Source organism: Oncorhynchus tshawytscha, linkage group LG03, assembly GCF_018296145.1.
Source record: "Oncorhynchus tshawytscha isolate Ot180627B linkage group LG03, Otsh_v2.0, whole genome shotgun sequence".
Classification (NCBI taxonomy): Eukaryota; Metazoa; Chordata; class Actinopteri; order Salmoniformes; family Salmonidae; genus Oncorhynchus; species Oncorhynchus tshawytscha.
In genome coordinates, this window is record NC_056431.1 from 17,660,274 (window position 1) to 17,681,162 (window position 20,889).

At 46.8% G+C, this 20,889-nt stretch overlaps 1 protein-coding gene across 3 annotated transcripts in view; it reads right to left on the reverse strand.

The window, feature by feature from the left end:
* Positions 1-1,301: 1,301 nt before the first annotated feature.
* The window catches only part of bbs9 (Bardet-Biedl syndrome 9), a 217,361-nt gene continuing 197,773 nt past the window's right edge, over positions 1,302-20,889 (reverse strand). For all 3 annotated transcript variants that reach the window (XM_042311216.1, XM_042311211.1, XM_042311215.1), the window contains one exon: positions 1,302-3,279. In XM_042311216.1, the coding sequence (XP_042167150.1) occupies positions 2,900-3,279 (380 nt within the window). In that variant the 3' untranslated portion in view covers positions 1,302-2,899. The remainder of the gene's footprint in view (positions 3,280-20,889) is intronic.

Here is a 20,889-nt window from a genome sequence, read left to right on the forward strand (position 1 = left end):
CAGCAGCTCCCCTCGTCACAGTGAATATATATATATTTTTTGTTTAAAAGTACATTTCCTGCAATTCTACCCATTTTACAATAGCTGGAGGCAAATCTTTGCCGTTTTTAATATTAGAACTGATGATCAACCAATTCAACCATGCTCACTACATGTTTAGATAGCTGGCCACTAGACTAATTTACCATCAATTTTTTGTTGTTGTTGACATGGGCTAATTGAGTGGCTGCTGATGCACAACCAAATTTCCAAGTTGCACCTTGTGTATTCTATTATTTAAAAAAAGTTCCTTAAAAAATGATAATAATATTTGTATTTTGTTTATTTTGGGGTGTAACTGGTCCACGGACCTACAAAAGAGGGGAAGAGTTGTCCATCCCTGTTATAGTGTTGTGCTGTTGTGTGATTATGAATAAGTCGATTTGGATAAAAGCATCTACTAAATGGTATATATTATTATATCAGATATTATAGTGTTGTGCTTTTGTGTCACTGTCCCTGCTTGAGTCAATATGTATGTAATCAGTGTGAAGGGAATTTCTTTATATTGTGTCTCCTACTACATCTTATTGACATGGGGCAGACGTTGTGGAGACATTGCACAGACGTTAAGAGAGCCCTGGGAGTCAGCTGCCCAGGGTTAAGACTGCGGGCAGACGGTGGGTCTGGGTCCAGAGGGGAAGGGGTTAGACTCAGCTGTCGTGTCAAGACTGGAGCGCGACCTCCGTCCAGCTCAGAGCCACGCCAGCCTGGATCAGACAGCAGCACCACGGTGGATCCAGGGATACCCTCGCTCCATCCAAACTTAAAACAAGCCTGAACTCTGACCTCTTCAGGGTGAGAGGTCGGGTACCCGCGGGCTACAGCTGTGCGAGCGGGCGTCTCACAGGCGACTTCATTTGGGCACCGATCAGAGACGATACACACACACACACACATCTAGAAACACACCAGAACACTCGAATAGAACCGCAGACATAGAAAACACAATCATGCACAAAAACACCCATAGAGAAAGTAAGTGTCTCTTTAAGACAGGGGAGAGGAAAAACAGAGGCATTTATCAAAGAGCATCGTGGGAGCTGTAGATTTAGTCTGGGGTGGGACCTACTACACTCAATACTTTCCATCGTTTTACAAGCTTGTCACAGGGAAGTAGGGATAACAGTTCATCTCCTCTCAGATACACATTAGCGTTACATACTGTTCTGATGCACATACATCCGATATACATTCTCTCCTAAGCCTCTCACAAGACAGCTTCTTTAATAAAATGACACCAACCCATTTGTTTCTAAAAGTCTAATCCAAAGGGCTTTTTATTACATTCTCTCAAAACTGTGCGCCACTGTTCGTTTTTCACAGTGGGGCATGTAACAATGTTTGGTCCTAGTTCAATAATTTTTTGCACGTGAACTTGTCCTGTTCAACATTCATGTTGTGAAACACAGAGCGCCACAAAGCGTTTAGTCAAAGACACAAGTTATTGAGGAGAATAAAAAAAAAGTGAACCCACTGACGTCCAACAGACATATAACATAACACAGACCTGAGAGGAGAGTCCGCCGGAGTCCATCCCCACCTTCTTCTACAACGTGACTTTAACGCAACATCTACAAACCACCCGGGCCAAATGAAACAGTGAGTCTCACAGTTACTCAATCTGAAATTGACCGTGTGCCGAGCTCAAGAAAATTTGCACAGACCTTTTACACAACAGTAAGGGAAAAACAAACCTAAAGCCACTGGCCAAGTCATTTCAACAGTGACCATTCCTATATACTCTAACATACACACTGTCCCTCATACTTCAGTAAGCAAGGAGTGAAAAGAGACAGACCTAAAGGGAGAGAGAAAGACATACATACGGAGGGAGATTAAGAAGATACAAACATTAAACAATAGTTTCATAGCACTAACTTGAATCACCCTGCTTTGTCTATAAAAACAGGCATAGAACAGGTGCCTGGTGCATCAGACTAGCTGATTACGGTACAAAACCTTTGCTATAATACATTCATTAAGCTGAGTTAGGAAACGATACACATCTAAATGCATCAAGACACGTACAGACAACACACACATACAGGACGTACAGGTACAGTACAATACAAAGAGCTGTTTGGATTGTCATTGGTCAGGCTGGCACAGCGATCCTCTAACAGAAGGTGGTCTGGCTGGAAACACCGTACCGCTTGCAGGGCTGTGTGTTGCAGAATACGAGCAGGTGCTAGCTAGTGTTTTTACATGTATGGTTGTGCATGTTTGTATTCTTATGTTTGTGTGCATGTGTTTGTGGATTCAGGTGTGTGTGATTGAGTATGTTCCTGTAAGTCCTCACAAACGATCATGAGGGCTGCTCACCCCCCGCTTTTCATTTCTTTGCTATTGTCTCAGTTTGATGGTTTTCCTGCTTCTGTGTGCTGAAAGCTGCTGATGGGGGTGAAAGTGACCTCGTTTTACCCGAGAGGACATACGGAGGGATGGACGGAACACGGGGGTTATTCTTAGTCTGAGGCGGGGGTGGCTTTGGCAAGGCATGGTGCCACACGAGGGGGCGAGAGGGCGGGGTAGATGTCAGAGTGCCCGCGTGTAGGCGGGGTGGTTAGGGCTTACCGACGCACAGGGCTGTGGGTTCCACTGCGAGACGCTGCCACTGGAAGGAAGGGAGGGGAAGGGCTTTGATGTCGCACGTCCAACTCCTAGACTGTTCTACTGGAGTTTCTGACTGGGCCTTCATCTTCTGCACCACACCTTCATCCAACACAGACACCAGAAGTCCTGACTATGGACCAGCATCCGCCCTGATAGAAGTGTGTTTGTCAATGAATATGAGTGTATATGTGAGACTGTGTGTGGGTGTGTGTGTGTAACTGAATGTATTTATTGCATGACATTATCAGCCCTCTCCAGCAGCAGCATCTGGCTCTTTCTTTTTCTCCTTGACCTTCACAGATGACTTTCTTGACACTTTCTCTTTCCCAGGCTCCTTCAAAGACTCTTTGCTGGTGTCCTTAGAAGACTCCTTTCCAGATTCCTTGGAGGACTCCTTCTTTTCCTTGGAGGACTCCTTCTTTTCCTTGGACTCTTTCAAAGAGTCCTTTTTTGACTCTTTCCCAGGGTCCTTGGGCTCTTTAGGCTCCTTGGTCGACTCCTTCTTTTCCTTAGAGGACTCCTTCTTTTCTTTCTTCACTTCTTTCACAGGCTCTTCTGCAGTCTCTTCCACTGTCTCCTTGACTGCTCCCTCAGCAGACACTTTCTTGTCCTTGGATTCTTTATCTGAAAAGGGCCAGACAGAGAGATAGGAGTGATTAACACGTTATTATGAACAGAACTCCCACACGTCATTAACTTGGGATTCATCTGTGATGGCGGATAGACAGTCCCTTCTCTCCATCTCTGATGCCTGGTTTAGAGATGTTCTGTCATTTAGTGGTGACCAATAGGCCGAGGGGAATCTGAGCCAAATGCTCTCCTGTGGTGTTAGCTATGGATAACACTTTTCATAATATAGGTTAAGATTGAATTGTTAGACACTACTGCACTGTTGAAGCTAGGTACACAAGCATTTCGCTACACCTGCAATAACATCTGCTAAATATGTGCATGTGACCAATACAATTTGATTTGATTAGCATTGTGCTCAAGCTAACAGAAACAATGTTGTTTCTGTCGGCATCGCGCCGACAGAAACAAAGATCTCTCTGGTGAGAAGAAGGGCGGGGGTGTATGCCTTATGATTAACGAGTCGTGGTGTGATCATAACAACATACAGGAACTCAAGTCCTTTTGTTCACCGGACCTAGAATTCCTTACAATCAAATGCCGACCGCATTATCAACCAAGAGAATTCTCTTCGATTATAATCACAGTCGTGAACATCCACCCCAAACAGACACCTCGACGGCCCTGAAAGAACTTCATTGGACTCTATGTAAACTGGAAACCACATATCCTGAGGCTGCATTTATTGTAGCTGGGGATTTTAACAAGGCTAATCTGAAAACAAGGCTCCCTACATTTTATCAGCATATCGATTGGGCGACCCGGGCTGGCAGCATTCTGGATCATTGTTACTCTAACTTCCGCGACGCATACAAAGCCCTCCCCCGCCCTCCTTTCGGAAAATCTGACCACGACTCCATAAAGTTGCTTCCAGCGTATAGACAGAAACAGGTCAGGTCTGTTCAACGCTGGTCCGACCAATCTGATTCCACGCTTCAAGATTGCTTCGATCACGTGGACTGAGATATGTTCCGGATAGCCTTAGACAACAACATTGATGTATACGCTGATTCGGTGAGTGAGTTTATTAGCAAGAGCATCGGTGATGTTGTACCAACAGCGACTATTAAAACCTTCCCCAACCAGAAACCGTGGATTGATGGCAGCATTCACTCAAAACTGAAAGCGCAAACCACTGCTTTTAATCAGGGCAAGGCGACCGGAAATATGACCGAATACAAACAGTGTAGCTATTCCCTCTGCAAGGCAATCAAACAAGCTAAGTGTCAGAATAGAGACAAAGTAGATTCAACGGCTCAGACACGAGAGGAATGTGGCAGGGGCTACAGTCAATCACGGACTACAAAAAGAAAACCAGCCCTGTCGCGGACCCCGATGCCTTGCTCCCAGACAAACTAAACACCTTCTTTGCTCGCTTTGAGGACAATACATTGCCACCGACACGGCCCGATACCAAAACCTGCGGACTCTCCTTCACCGCAGCCAACATGAGTAAAACATTTAAACGTGTTAACCCTCTCAAGGCTGCCGGCCCAGACGGCATCCCTAGCCGCGTCCTCAGAGCATGCGCAGACCAGTTGGCTGGTGTGTTTACAGACATATTCAATCAATCCCTATCCCAGTCTGCTGTTCCCACATGCTTCAAGAGGGCCACCATTGTTCCTGTTCCCAAGAAAGCTAAGGCAACTGAGCTAAACGACTATCACCCCGTAGCACTCACTTTCGTCATAATCATGAAGTGCTTTGAGAGACTAGTCAAGGATCATATCACCTCTACCTTACCTGACACCCTAGACCCACTCCAATTTGCTTAACATCCCAATAGGTCCACAGACAACGCAATCACACAGCACACTGCCCTAACCCATCTGGACAAGAGGAATACCTATGTAAGAATGCTGTTCATTGACTACAGCTCAGCATTTAACAACATAGTGCCCTCCAAACTTGTCATTAAGCTTGAGACCCTGGGTCTCGACCCCGCCCTGTGCAACTGGGTCCTGGACTTTCTGACCGGCCGCCCCCAGGTGGTGAGGTTAGGAAACAACATCTCCACTCCACCTCTCCTGCACTCCCTGTTCACCCATGACTGCGTGGCCATGCACGCCTCCAACTCAATAATAAAGTTTGCAGACGACACTACAGTGGTAGACTTGATTACCAACAACGACGAGACGGCCTACAGGGAGGAGGTAAGGGCCCTCGGAGTGTGGTGTCAGGAAAATAACCTCACACTCAATGTCAACAAAACAAAGGAGATGATCGAGGACTTCAGGAAACAGCAGAGGGAGCACCCCCCTATCCACATCGACGGGACAGTAGTGGAGAAGGTGGAAAGTTTTAAGTTCCTCGGTGTACACATCACGGACAAACTGAAATGGTCCACTCACATAGACAGCGTGGTGAAGAAGGAGCAGCAGCGCCTCTTCAACCTCAGGAGGCTGAAGAAATTTGGCTTGTCCCCAAAAACACTCACAAACTTTTACAGGTGCACAATTGAGAGCATCCTGTCAGGCTGTATCACCGCCTGGTACGACAACTGCTCCACCCATAACCGTAAGGCTCTCCAGAGGGTAGTGAGGTCTGCACAACGCATCACCAGGGGCGAACTACCTGCCCTCCAGGACACCTATACCACCTGATGTCACAGGAATGCCAAAAAGATCATCAAGGACAACAACCACCCGAGCCACTGCCTGTTCACCCCATTATCATCCAGAAGGCGAGGTCAGTACAGGTGCATCAAAGCTGGGACCGAGAGACTGAAAAACAGCTTCTATCTCAAGGCCATCAGACTGTTAAACAGCCATCACTAACATTGAGTGGCTGCTGCCAACATACTGACTCAAATCTCTAGCCACTTTAAAAATAAAAAATTTGATGTAATAAATGTATCACTAGCCACTTTAAACAATGCCACTTTATATACTGTTTACACAACCTACATTACTCATCTCATATGTATATACTGTACTCTATACCATCTACTGCATCTTGCCCATGCCGTTCGGCCATCACTCATCCATATATTTATATGTAGATATTCTTATTCATTCCTTTACACTTGTGTGTATCAAATCAAATCAAATCAAATCAAATTTTATTGGTCACATACACATGGTTAGCAGATGTTAATGCGAGTGTAGCGAAATGCTTGTGCTTCTAGTTCCGACAATGCAGTAATAACGAGCAAGTAATCTAACTAACAATTCCAAAAAAAACTACTGTCATACACAGTGTAAGGGGATAAAGAATATGTACATAAGGATAAATGAATGAGTGATGGTACAGAGCAGCATAGGCAAGATACAGTAGATGATATGTACAGTATACATATGTGTAAACCAAGTGGCATAGTTAAAGTGGAATACATAAGGATGCAGTCGATGATATAGAGTACAGTATCAACGTATGCATATGAGATGAACAATGTAGGGTAAGTAACATTATATAAGGTAGCATTGTTTAAAGTGGCTAGTGATATATTTACATCATTTCCCATCGATTCCCATGATTAGGTAGTTGTTGTGGAATTGTTAGATTACTTGTTAGATATTACTGCACGGTCGGAACTAGAAGCACAAGCATTTCGCTACACTCGCATTAACATCTGCTAACCATGTGTATGTGACCAATACAATCTGATTTGATTTGAGTTATCAGTCTGCTCAAGTTAGCAATGTAAGATGTCAAGGTGATCCTAGATTTGCATTGTGCCGATGCTGTGGTTAGCATACTGTTACTCAATGCTATTATGTACAGTGCAGCAGAGAGGACTGTGACCCTCGGTACAATTAAGTTCAGACGGCTTCCAAACCCTCCCATAGACAAATTGTATTACAATGGCACCTGTCGCATCACAACCCCCCCTCCTCCACATTGGATTGGCTCTTTGATAAGATCATTGTCTCCCAACAATGAGACATCCTTATCTCCATGAGAAAGGAGAGTGCTGTGTGTGTAGGGGGGCTGTGGTGAGTTCTCTAAAAGACTGTGTGTGTTTAGAGACTCCGGAGAGGGACTCCAATCAGCTGGGTAATCGTCTAGGGCTTACAAAGTCCTGGCTGAAGTGTGTGTGTACTGGCTTTTTGTGTGCATGGCTCCGTCTGAAAGGTTCAGTGTATATCGTGAGGGAGGTGAGTTCCAGTGTGTAGGCCAGGGTGCTGTATCTGATGTGCACGGTCAGGTGCAGTGTGTGACCTACACGATCCAGTGTGTAGAGTGTCATTGTTGCTAGAGCACAGTGTATCAAGGCTGAGTGTGTATCAAGGCTGTGTGTGTTAGTTGAGGGGCCATATAAACTGGCCTGTTTTTCCGCCTGCGGCCTCCGGCTCTTTTGTCTAGCCTTCCTAAATGATCCCCACAGGCAAGCCAGTGTAAAAATAACCAAATAAACCAAAATCAACCACCAAAAAAAAGACAGAACTGGTTAAGACTCAACAGAAAAGCCTGTGTGAAGCAGCAGCAACGTGCCAGTAGAAGTGGGCCAGTTAAACAGGGAGCAGTGTCTTATTGTCCTGACTGAGAGCTGGGTTTCCTTTTGGGTAACACGGAGGAGAACCGGGCACGCACGCGTACTCCCTCAGATCTTTTCCAATCACACATAAAAGAGGATGGCTGTAGTGACCTGCCACGAGGAAAAACTGAACTCTCTCATTCATATATAAACACAAATGCACGCAGACACAGCAGAATATAGAGTTTAGGTTGATATGTATGTATTGATTATGCAAATATTCTGTGTGTGTGGGTGTTTGAGTACATACATGAAAGTTTGTCTATGTCTCTATAGATGGAGTGTGTGTGTAGCAATGGTTAATCCTGTGCTGTGCGGTAGCGACAGGGTTAATCCAGGCTGGACACTGTCTGTCTGTCACTATTCTGATTGGGAGACTCAGGTGTGTATATATATATATATATATATATAAATAAGAGAGAGAGAGAAGCCTCTCTGTCCACACTTCACTCCTCAGCAGCTGAAAAGACACGAACAAGTAGAGACACCAGGGGAACTGACACATCAGATCTCTGTGTGTGTGTGTGTATTGATAGGAGTTAGAAAGTGTGCATGTGTGTGCTCATGCTTGAAAGAATGGGATAGTATGGGAGTGTGTTAGATAGGGAGAGAATTGTGTGTGGGTGAGAGAGAAAGAGAGAAAGAAAGGAGAGAGAGAACTAGCCAAAGTAAAATGCATACAGTCACAAAAATCTTCCTGACAAACACCACCCCCTTTGTCAGAATCAAGCATTGATTGACAGTCAGGTTTCCTTCTACAATCAGTCCCATTGTGACAGACCCAAGTCCAAACCACATCAACACTTCAGTTGCTGCTGCTACTCCCCAGACAGAAATACATGGGCGATCACATAGCAGTAAAAGAGCTGTCAGACATTTTTCATCAACCAGAACCCTTTTGGGTTAACAGGGCCATTTTATCAGGACTTGATAAACATTTCCATTGTAAAAGATGGGGTTAAAGCATAAGAGAGTCAGGTCCTCTCCTATTTTTATTTGATCAACAAAGTAACTAAGTGGAACCTTCTAGACTAAATAGAGCATCAGTTTTACCGTGGGCCTCTCTGCAGAGGAAACATCAGCAAACAGTCCCCAGCTGTAACGCTAACCCAATACCACAACAGCATCACCATCATCATCACTAACAATGTCATACTAACCTACGTCAAATACGTTTGCAGATGTTCATTTTATGAGGCCTGAGGTAGAGTATTTCATGATAAGCTGTATACCACACTATCTACCTAGGGAGTTTATCTGTATTTTTCGTAGCTGTCTACATACCACCACAGACTGAGGCCGGCACTAAGACCGCACTCAATGAGCTGTATTCCGCCGTAAGCAAACAGGAAAACGCTCACCCAGAGGCAGCGTTCCTAGTGGCCGGGGACGTTAATGCAAGGAAACTTAAATCAGTCTTACCAAATTTCTATCAGCATGTTAAATATGCAACCAGAGGAAAAAAAAACTCTGGACCACCTTTACTCCACACACAGAGACACATACAAAGCTCTCCCTCGCCCTCCACTTGGCAAATCTAACCATAATTCTATCCTCCTGATTCCTGCTTTCAAGCAAAAATGAAAGCAGGAAGCACCATTGACTAGATCAATAAAAAAGTTGTCAGATGAAGCAGATGCTAAGCTACAGGACTGTTTTGCTAGGACAGACTGGAATATGTTCCGAGATTCCTCCGATGGCATTGAGGAGTACACAACATCAGTCATTGGCTTCATCAATAAGTGCATCAATGATGTCGTCCCCACAGTGACCGTACGTACATACTCCAACCAGAAGTCATGGATTACAGGCAATCTCCGCACTGAGCTAAAGGCTAGAGCTGCCGCTTTCAAGGAGCGGAACTCTAACCCGGAAGCTTATAAGAAATCCTGCTATGCCCTCTGACGGACCATCAAACAGGAAAAGCATTAATACAGGACTAAAATCGAATCGCACTATACCGGCTCAGACTACAAAGGGAAGCACAGCCGAGAGCTGCCCAGTGACACGAGCTTACCAGACGAGCTAAACTACTTCTATGCTTGCTTCGAGGCAAATAACACTGAAATATGTATGAGAGCACTAGCTGTTCCGGAAGACTGTGTGATCACATTCTCCGCAGCCAATGTGAGTAAGACCTTTAAAAAGGTCAACATTCACAAGGCCACAGGGCCAGACGGATTACCGTGTACTGAGAGCATGCGTTGACCAACTGACAAGTGTCTTCACTGACATTTTCAACCTCTCCCTGTCCGAGTCTGTAATACCAACATGTTTTAAGCAGACCACCATAGTCCCTGTGCTCAAGAACACTAAGGTAACTTGCCGACCCATAGCACTCACGTCTGTAGCCATGAAGTTCTTTGAAAGGCTGGTCATGGCTCACATCAACACCATTATCCCAGAAACCCTAGACCCACTCCAATTTGCATACCGCCTCAACAGATCCACAGATGATCCAATCTCTATTGCACTCCACACTGCCCTTTCCCACCTGGACAAAAGGAACACCTACAGTTGAAGTTGGACGTTTACATACACCTTAACCAAATACATTTAAACTCAGTTTTTCACAATTCCTGACATTTAATCCAAGTAAAAATTATGTGTCATAGGTCAGTTAGGATCACCACTTTATTTTAAGAATGTGAAATGTCAGAATAATAGTAGAGAGAATGATTTACTTCAGCTTTTATTTCTTTCATCACATTTCCAGTGGGTCAGAAGTTTACATATACTCAATTAGTATTTGGTAGCACTGCCTTTAAATGGTTTAACTTGGGTCAAACTTTTCAGGTAGCCTTCCACAAGTTTCCCACAATAAGTTGGGTGAATTTTGACCCACTCCTCCTGGCAGAGCTGGTGTAACTGAGTCAGGTTTGTAGGCCTCCTTGCTCACACATGCTTTTTTGGTTCTGCCCACATATTTTCTATGGGATTGAGGTCAGGGCTTTGTGATGGTCACTCCAATACCATGACTTTGTGGTCCTTAAGCCATTTTACCACAACTTTGGAAGTATGCTTAGGGTCATTGTCCATTTGGAAGACCCATTTGCGACCAAGCTTTAACTTCCTGACTGATGTCTTGAGATGTTGCTTCAATATATCCACATAATGTTCCTTCCTCATGATGCCATCTATTTTGTGAAGTGTACCAGTCCTCCCTGCAGCAAAGCACCCCCACAACATGATGCTGCCACCCTCGTGCTTCAAGGTTGGGATGGTGTTCTTCGGCTTGCAAGCCTCCCCCTTTTTCCTCCAAACATAACGATGGTCATTATGGCCAAACAGTTCTATTTTTGTTTCATCAGACCAGAGGACATTTCTCCAAAAAGTACGATCTTTGTCCCCATGTGCAATTGCAAACCGTAGTTTGGCTTTTTTATGGAGGTTTTGGAGCAGTGGCTTTTTCCTTGCTGAGCAGCCTTTCAGGTTATGTCGATATAGGACTAATTCTACTGTGGATATAGATACTTTTGTACCTGTTTCCTCCAGCATCTTCACAAGGTCCTTTGCTGTTGTTCTGATTGACTTGCACTTTTCGCACTAAAGTACGTTCATCTCTAGGAGACAGAACGTGTCTCCTTCCTGAGCGGTATGATGGCTGCGTGGTCCCATGGTGTTTATACTTGCGTACTATTGTTTCTACAGATGAACGTGGTACCTTCAGGCATTTGGAAATTGCTCCCAAGGATGAACCAGACTTGTGGAGGTCTACCATTGGCTGATTACTTTTGATTTTCCCATGATCTCAAGCAAAGAGGCACTGAGATTGAAGGTAGGCCTTGAAATACATCCACAGGTCACCTCCAATTGACTCAAATTATGTCAATTAGCCTATCAGAAGCTTCTAAAGCTATGACATCATTTTGTGGAATTCTCCAAGCTGTTTAAAGGCACAGTCAACTTAGTGTATGTAAACTTCTGACCTACTGGAATTGTGATACAGTGAATTATAAGTGAAATAATCTGTCTGTAAACAATTGTTGGAAAAATGACTTGTGTCATGCACAAAGTAGATGCCCTAACCGACTTGCCAAAACTATAGTTTGTTAACAAGAAATTTGTGGAGTGGCTGAAAAAACAGTTTTAAATTACTCCAACCTAAGTGTCTGTAAACTTCCGACTTCAACTTTACGTGACAATGCTATTCATTGACTACATCTCAGTGTTCAACATCAATAAGCTAAGGACCCTGGGACTAAACACCTCCTTCTGCAACTGGATTCTGGACTTCCCGACGGCCCACCCACAGGTGGTAAGGGTAGGTAACAACACATCCACCACGCTGATCCTCAACACAGGGGCCCCTCAGGGGTGCGTGCTCAGTCCCCTGCTGTACTCCTTTTTCACTCATGACTGCACGGGCAGGCACGACCTCAACACCATCATAAAGTTTGCCGATGACAACAGTGGAAGGCCCGATCACCGAAAATGGCAAGACAGCCTATAGGGAGGAGATCAGAGACCTGGCTGTGTGATGCCAGGACAACAACCTCTCCCTCAGCGTGATCAAGACAAAGGAGATGATTGTGGACTACAGGAAAAAGAGGACTGAGTGCACCTCCATTCTCATCAATAGGGCTGTAGTGGAGCAGGTTGAGAGCTTCAAGTTCCTTGGTGTCCACATCACCAACAAACTAACATGGTCCAAGCACACCAAGACAGTCGTGAAGAAGGCATGACAAAACATATTCCCCCTCAGGAGACTGAAAATATTTGGCATGGATCCTCAGATCATCAAAAGGCTCTACAGCTGCACCATCGAGAGCATCCTGAATGGTTGCATCACTGCCTGGTATGGCAACTGCTCAGCCTCTGAACTCAAGGCACTACAGAGGGTAGTGCTTACGGCCCAGTACATCACTGGGGCAAAGCTTCCTGCCATCCAGGACCTCTATACCAGGCATGTCAGAGGAAGGCCCTAAAAAATTGTCAAAGACTCCAGCCACCCTAGTCATAGACTGTTCTCTCTGCTACCGCACGGTAAGCGGTTACGGAGTGCAAAGTCTAGGTCCAAGAGGCTTCTAAACAGCTTCTACGCCCAAGCCATAAGACTCCTGAACATCTAATAAAATGGCTACCCAGACTATTTGTATTGCCCCCCCTTTACACCGATGCTGCTCTAGGTTGTTTTCATCACGTTAATAACTCTACCTACATGTACATAATACCTCAATTACCTCGACAAACCGGTGCCCCCGCACATTGACTCTGTACCGGTACCCTGCTGTATATAGTCTCGCTATTGTTATTTTACTGCTGCTTTTTAATGACTTGTTACTTTTATTTGTTAGCCTTATTCATATATATATATTTTTTTACATATATATTTCTTATTATTCTTTTTGAATCATTATATATATATATATGTATATATATATATATATTTTTTTTTTACTGCACTGTCAGTTAGGGGCTCGTAAGTAAGCATTTCACTCTATTCTATTCGGAGCATGTAACTAATACAATTTTATCTTATTTTGATTTGACATTTGCACTGAAAATATTTGGCATGGATCCTCAGATCATCAAAAGGCTCTACAGCTGCACCATCAAGAGCATCCTGAGTGGTTGCATCACTGCCTGGTATGGCAACTGCTCAGCCTCTGAACTCAAGGCACTACAGAGGGTAGTGCTTACGGCCCAGTACATCACTGGGGCAAAGCGTGGGGCAAAAAAGTATTTAGTCAGCCACCAATTGTGCATGTTCTCCCACTTAAAAAGATGAGAGAGGCCTGTAATTTTCATCATAGGTACACTTCAACTATGACAGACAAAATGAGGGAAAAAAATCCAGAAAATCACATTGTAGGATTTTTAATGAATTTATTTGCAAATTATGGTGGAAAATAAGTATTTGGTCAATAACAAAAGTTTATCTCAATACTTTGTTTTTTACCCTTTGTTGGCAATGACAGAGGTCAAATGTTTTCTGTAAGTCTTCACAAGGTTTTCACACACTGTTGCTGGTATTTTGGCCCATTCCTCCATGCAGATCTCCTCTAGAGCAGTAATGTTTTGGGGCTGTTGCTGGGCAACACAGACTTTCAACTCCCTCCAAAGATTTTCTATGGGGTTGAGATCTGGAGACTGGCTAGGCCACTCCAGGACCTTGAAATGCTTCTTACGAAGCCACTCCTTCGTTGCCCAGTCGGTGTGTTTGGGATCATTGTCATGCTGAAAGACCCAGCCACGTTTAATCTTCAATGCCCTTGCTGATGGAAGGAGGTTTTCACTCAAAATCTCATGATACATGGCCCCATTCATTTTTTCCTTTACACGGATCAGTCGTCCTGGTCCCTTTGCAGAAAAACAGCCCCAAAGCATGATGTTTCCACCCCCATGCTTCACAGTAGGTATGGTGTTCTTTGGATGCAACTCCACATTCTTTATCCTCCAAACATGACGAGTTGTGTTTTTACCAAAAAGTTATATTTTGGTTTCATCTGACCATATGACATTCTCCCAATCTTCTTCTGGATCATCCAAATGCTCTCTAGCAAACTTCAGACGGGCCTGTACATGTACTGGCTTAAGCAGGGGGACACGTCTGGCACTGCAGGATTTGAGTCCCTGGCGGCGTAGTGTGTTACTGATGGTAGGCTTTGTTACTTTGGTCCCAGCTCTCTGCAGGTCATTCACTAGGTCCCCCCGCGTGGTTCTGGGATTTTTGCTCACCGTTTTGCTCACCGTTCTTGTGATCATCATGGGGTGAGATCTTGCGTGGAGCCCCAGATCGAGGGAGATTATCAGTGGTCTTGTATGTCTTCCATTTCCTAATAATTTCTCCCACAGTTGATTTCTTCAAACCAAGCTGCTTACCTATTGCAGATTCCGTCTTCCCAGCCTGGTGCAGGTCTACAATTTTGTTTCTGGTGTCCTTTGACAGCTCTTTGGTCTTGGCCATAGTGGAGTTTGGAGTGTGACTGTTTGAGGTTGTGGACAGGTGTCTTTTATAATGATAACAAGTTCAAACAGGTGCCATTAATACAGGTAACGAGTGGAGGACAGAGGAGCCTCTTAAAGAAGAAGTTACAGGTCTGTGAGAGACAGAAATCTTGCTTGTTTGTAAGTGACCAAATACTTATTTTCAACCATAATTTGCAAATAAATTCATTAAAAATCCTACAATGTGATTTTCTGGATTATTTTTCTAATTTTGTCTGTCATAGTTGAAGTGTACCTATGATGAAGATTAAAGGCCTCTCTCATCTTTTTAAGTGGGAGAACTTGCACAATTGGTGGTTGACTAAATACTTTTTTTGCCCCACTGTATGTGTGTGTTCATGATAGTGTGTATTGATATGTATGGTGTGTGTTCATGAGAGTGTGTATTGATATGTATGGTGTGGGTTCATGATAGTGTGTATTAATATGTATGGTGTGGGTTCATGATAGTGTGTATTGATATGTATGGTGTGGGTTCATGATAGTGTGTATTGATATGTATGGTGTGGGTTCATGATAGTGTGTATTGATATGTATGGTGTGGGTTCATGATAGTGTGTATTGATATGTATGGTGTGGGTTCATGATAGTGTGTATTGATATGTATGGTGTGTGCTCATGATAGTGTGTATTGATATGTATGGTGTGTGCTCATGATAGTGTGTATTGATATGTATGGTGTGGGTTCATGATAGTGTGTATTGATATGTATGGTGTGGGTGTTCATGATAGTGTGTATTGATACGTATGGTGTGGGTTCATGATAGTGTGTATTGATATGTATGGTGTGGGTTCATGATAGTGTGTATTGATACGTATGGTGTGGGTTCATGATAGTGTGTATTGATATGTATGGTGTGGGTTCATGATAGTGTGTATTGATATGTATGGTGTGGGTTCATGATAGTGTGTATTGATATGTATGGTGTGGGTTCAAAGACGTTTGACTGCAACACTGTACACTCCCATCAGCAACACAAAAAACAGCCAAACAAATGTCAACAAGTAGATAACATTTCCCCAGAGGAGAATGGTCCTATCGCCTTCTCTTCAAAGCAGAGGTTTCCGCTCCGCTTCCCATCTAAGAGAAAAGAGCGGGTGCTCTTTAGAGCTTCAGGGGGCCATAGTCAAAATACACACAGGCCTCAAAGAGTGCCTGCATTCCCCTGTGTCCCCTGCTCTGTGATGTGACGTGCGTGTGTGATGTGTGTGTGAGCATGGTCCAGACTAAACGGCCACAACAGCATTGTATGTTAATCTAAAAACAAAATGTAGAGGCTGGCAACGTGGGAATGGGTTGAGAGAGGAGAGGAGGGGACAGAGAGAGGAGAGGATGGGACAGAGAGAGGAGAGAGGAGGGGACAGAGAGGGGAGAGGAGGGGACAGAGAGGAGAGGAGGGGACAGAGAGGAGAGAAGAGGAGGGGACAGAGAGAGGAGAGGAGGGGACAGAGAGGAGAGGAGGGGACAGAGAGGAGAGAAGAGGAGGGGACAGAGAGGAGAGAAGAGGAGGGGACAGAGAGAGGAGAGGAGGGGACAGAGAAGGGAGAGGAGGGGAGGGGACAGAGAGGAGAGAAGAGGAGGGGACAGAGAGAGGAAAGGAGGGGTCAGAGAGGAGAGGAGAGGAGGGGACAGAGAGGAGAGAAGAGCAGGGGACAGAGAGGAGAGAAGAGGAGGGGACAGAGAGAGGAGAGGAGGGGACAGAGAGGAGAGAAGAGGAGGGGACAGAGAGAGGAGAGGAGGGGACAGAGAGGAGAGGAGGGGACAGAGTGGAGAGAAGAGGAGGGGACAGAGAGAAGAGAAGAGGAGGGGACAGAGAGAGGAGAGGAGGGGACAGAGAGGAGAGAAGAGGAGGGGACAGAGAGAGGAGAGGACAGAGATAGGAGAGAAGAGGAGGGGACAGAGAGAGGAGAGGAGGGGACAGAGAGAGGAGAGGAGGGGACAGAGAGAGGAGGGGACAGAGAGAGGAGAGGACAGAGAGAGGAGAGGAGGGGACAGAGAGAGGAGAGGACAGAGATAGGAGAGGAGGGGACAGAGAGAGGAGAGCAGGAGACAGAGAGAGGAGAGGAGGGGACAGAGAGATGAGAGGACAGAGAGAGAAGAGGAGGGGACAGAGAGGAGAGAAGAGGAGGGGACAGTGAGAGGAGAGGACAGAGATAGGAGAGAAGAGGAGGGGAGGGGACTGAGAGAGGAGAGGACAGAGAGAGGAGAGGAGGGGACAGAGAGAGGAGAGGACAGAGATAGGAGAGGACAGAGATAGGAGAGAAGAGGAGGGGACAGAGAGAGGAGAGCAGGAGACAGAGAGAGGAGAGGAGGGGACAGAGAGAGGAGCGGACAGAGAGAGGAGAGGAGGGGACAGAGAGAGGAGAGGGGAGGACAGAGAGAGGAGGGGACAGAGAGAGGAGAGGGCATGAGAGGAGAGGACAGAGAGAGGAGAGAAGAGGAGGGGACAGAGAGAGGAGAGGACAGAGATAGGAGAGGAGGGGACAGAGAGAGGAGAGGACAGAGATAGGAGAGGAGGGGACAGAGAGAGGAGAGGACAGAGAGAGGAGAGGAGGGGACAGAGAGAGGAGAGGGGAGGACAGAGAGAGGAGGGGACAGAGAGAGGAGAGCAGGAGACAGAGAGAGAAGAGCAGGAGACAGAGAGAGGAGAGCGAGAGAGGAGAGCAGGGGACAGAGAGAGGAGAGCAGGAGACAGAGAGAGGAGAGCAGGAGACAGAGAGAGAAGAGCAGGAGACAGAGAGAGAGGAGAACAGGAGACAGAGAGAGGAGAGCAGGAGACAGAGAGAGGAGAGCAGGAGACAGATAGAGGAGAGCAGGAAACAGAGAGAGGAGAGCAGGAGACAGAGAGAGAAGAGGAAGGGACAGAGAGAGGAGAGCAGGAGACAGAGAGAGGAGAGGAGGGGAGGGAGAGAGGAGAGCAGGAGACAGATAGAGGAGAGCAGGAGACAGAGAGAGGAGAGCAGGAGACAGAGACAGAGAGAGAAGAGGAAGGGACAGAGAGAGGAGAGCAGGAGACAGAGAGAGAGGAGAGGAGGGGACAGAGAGAGGAGAGCAGGAGACAGATAGAGGAGAGCAGGAGACAGAGAGAGGAGAGCAGGAGACAGAGAGAGGAGAGGAGGGACAGAGAGAGAAGAGGAGGGGACAGAGAGAGAGAGAGGGGACAGAGAGAGGAGAGATAGGAGAGAAGAGGAGGGGACAGAGAGAGGAGAGGACAGAGAGAGGAGAGGAGGGGACAGAGAGAGTAGAGAGGGAGGACAGAGAGAGGAGGGGACAGAGAGAGGAGAGGAGAGGACAGAGAAAGGAGAGAAGAGGAGGGGACAGAGAGAGGAGAGGAGGGGACAGAGAGAGGAGAGGAGGGGACAGAGAGAGGAGAGGGGAGGAGAGGGCAGGAGAGGAGAGGACAGAGATAGGAGAGAAGAGGAGGGGACAGAGATACGAGAGCAGGAGATAGAGAGAGGAGAGCAGGAGACAGAGAGAGGAGAGCAGGAGACAGAGAGAGGAGAGCAGGAGACAGAGAGAGGAGAGCAGGAGACAGAGAGAGGAGAGCAGGAGACAGAGAGAGGAGAGCAGGAGACAGAGAGAGGAGAGCAGGAGACAGATAGAGGAGAGCAGGAAACAGAGAGAGGAGAGCAGGAGACAGAGAGAGGAGAGCAGGAGACAGAGAGAGAAGAGGAAGGGACAGAGAGAGGAGAGCAGGAGACAGAGAGAGGAGAGGAGGGGACAGAGAGAGGAGAGCAGGAGACAGAGAGAGGAGAGCAGGAGACAGAGAGAGGAGAGCAGGAGACAGAGAGAGAGAGGAGAGGAGGGGACAGAGAGAGAAGAGGAGGGGACAGAGAGAGAAGAGGACAGAGATAGGAGAGAAGAGGAGGGGACAGAGAGAGGAGAGGACAGAGAGAGGAGAGGAGGGGACAGAGAGAGAGAGGGGAGGACAGAGAGAGGAGGGGACAGAGAGAGGAGAGGGCATGAGAGGAGAGGACAGAGAGAGGAGAGGACAGGACAGAGAAAGGAGAGAAGAGGAGGGGACAGAGAGAGGAGAGGAGGGGACAGAGAGAGGAGAGGGGAGGAGAGGGCAGGAGAGGAGAGGACAGAGATAGGAGAGAAGAGGAGGGGACAGAGATACGAGAGCAGGCGATAGAGAGAGGAGAGCAGGAGACAGAGAGAGGAGAGCAGGAGACAGAGAGAGGAGAGCAGGAGACAGAGAGAGGAGAGCAGGAGACAGAGAGAGGAGAGCAGGAGACAGAGAGAGGATAGCAGGAGACAGAGAGAGGAGAGCAGGAGACAGAGAGAGGAGAGCAGGAGACAGAGAGAGGAGAGCAGGAGACAGAGAGAGGAGAGCAGGAGACAGAGAGAGGATAGCAGGAGACAGAGAGAGGAGAGCAGGAGACAGAGAGAGGAGAGCAGGAGACAGAGAGAGAGGAGAGGAGGGACAGAGAGAGAAGAGGAGGGGACAGAGAGAGAAGAGCAGGGGACAGAGAGAGAAGAGGAGGGGACAGAGAGAGGAGAGGAGGGGACAGAGAGAGAAGAGGAGGAGACAGAGAGAGGAGAGGAGGGACAGAGAGAGGAGAGGAGGGGACAGAGAGAGAAGAGCAGGAGACAGAGAGAGGAGAGCAGGAGACAGAGAGAGGAGAGCAGGAGACAGAGAGAGGAGAGCAGGAGACAGAGAGAGGATAGCAGGAGACAGAGAGAGAAGAGCAGGAGACAGAGACAGAGAGAGGAGAGGAGGGGACAGAGAGAGAAGAGGAGGGGACAGAGAGAGGAGAGCAGGAGACAGAGAGAGAAGAGGAGGGGACAGAGAGAGGAGAGCAGGAGACAGAGAGAGAAGAGGAGGGGACAGAGAGAGAAGAGGAGGGGACAGTATACAAGCTAGGTAATTGTCGGTGGAACAGGAGACTTGGGTTGCACCACATATACAGACAAACACATATTCAGGTGTCAGAGTCCAGTTACCTTTCTAGCTCCTCTATGCTCTCTTTACGCACACACACACACACACACACGCACACACACACACACACACACACACACACACAAGCTGTATGAGGGGTGGGTGGAGGTTGGGGTTATGTTCACGCGGCTGTGTAAACACTGGGCTGTAATCCCAGAAGTCGTGGTGTCTAAGCCAGTAACCCCTCTGGTAAACCACTGCATGATCAAGCAAATTACACTCCCAATAGGAGGGGGGATTCCAGTCCCATCCAACTCACAGGCAGCGCTGGGGCCACTGGAACCACAGAGAAAAGGTTCTTAGTGGGAGACACCAGTGTTGGGACAGCTGCTAATGAAATGGCTACTGACTGTGTGTGTGTGTGTGTGTGTGTGTCTCTGTCTGTCCAAGGGAAAAGTTCATGTGTGATAAATGATGTGTCTTTGTTAGAGTGCTTATGTATGTGTGTGTGTGGGTGTGTGTGTGAGGGAGAGTGAAAGTGTGTGTGTATAACCGACTGTGTGTGTATCTATGTGTTCCCTCCCCTGGCCTGTCTGCCTCTCAGCAGCAGGTCTAGTTAATAAAGCAGTCTATCAGTCCATCTGGGGGTGGTGGACGGAGAGGTAGAGTCAACGCAGAGACAGAGGAGTGTGGAGAGACTTTAATAACTCCTCTCAGACGGGGAGGGGCTGTCCCTCACTGTGTGTGTGTGGGAGGGGGTTGATGTGGATACACAGGGTCAGATGCCCAGAGATATGTTCAGTCCACACACTCAGGCCTTTGTCTGTCTGTGGGACGTCTGAACAATATGTTTTGTATGTGTCAGGACAGGGAGGCATTATGGTATAGACCAACAAGGCTTGGGCCTGAGCTAAGTAAACACAGCCAAACAGACTGAACTCCAGTCTGTCTTGACCATAGACTACTATGGGAAGGCTTTCAGTTACAAACTGGTCCAGACACAGAGGCTCTATGACTATGACCAGCCCGAGGAATACCAACTCTGCCGTGTTTGGTACACACCTTGCAGGCTGGAGATGGGGAGGGGTGTTGACGTGGTTCTAGACCATTGTGTTTGTGGCAGAACCGCCTCGTTTGACCCATTCAGCAGTCAGACTCCAGCTGAGCCCCAGCTATAATAGAGCGTCTGTGTCTTTCCCAAACCTGGGAGAACTGTCAGAACTGGCCAACCCTGGCCTAAACCTGGCCCAACCCTGGCCTAAACCTGGCCCAACCCTGGCCTAAACCTGG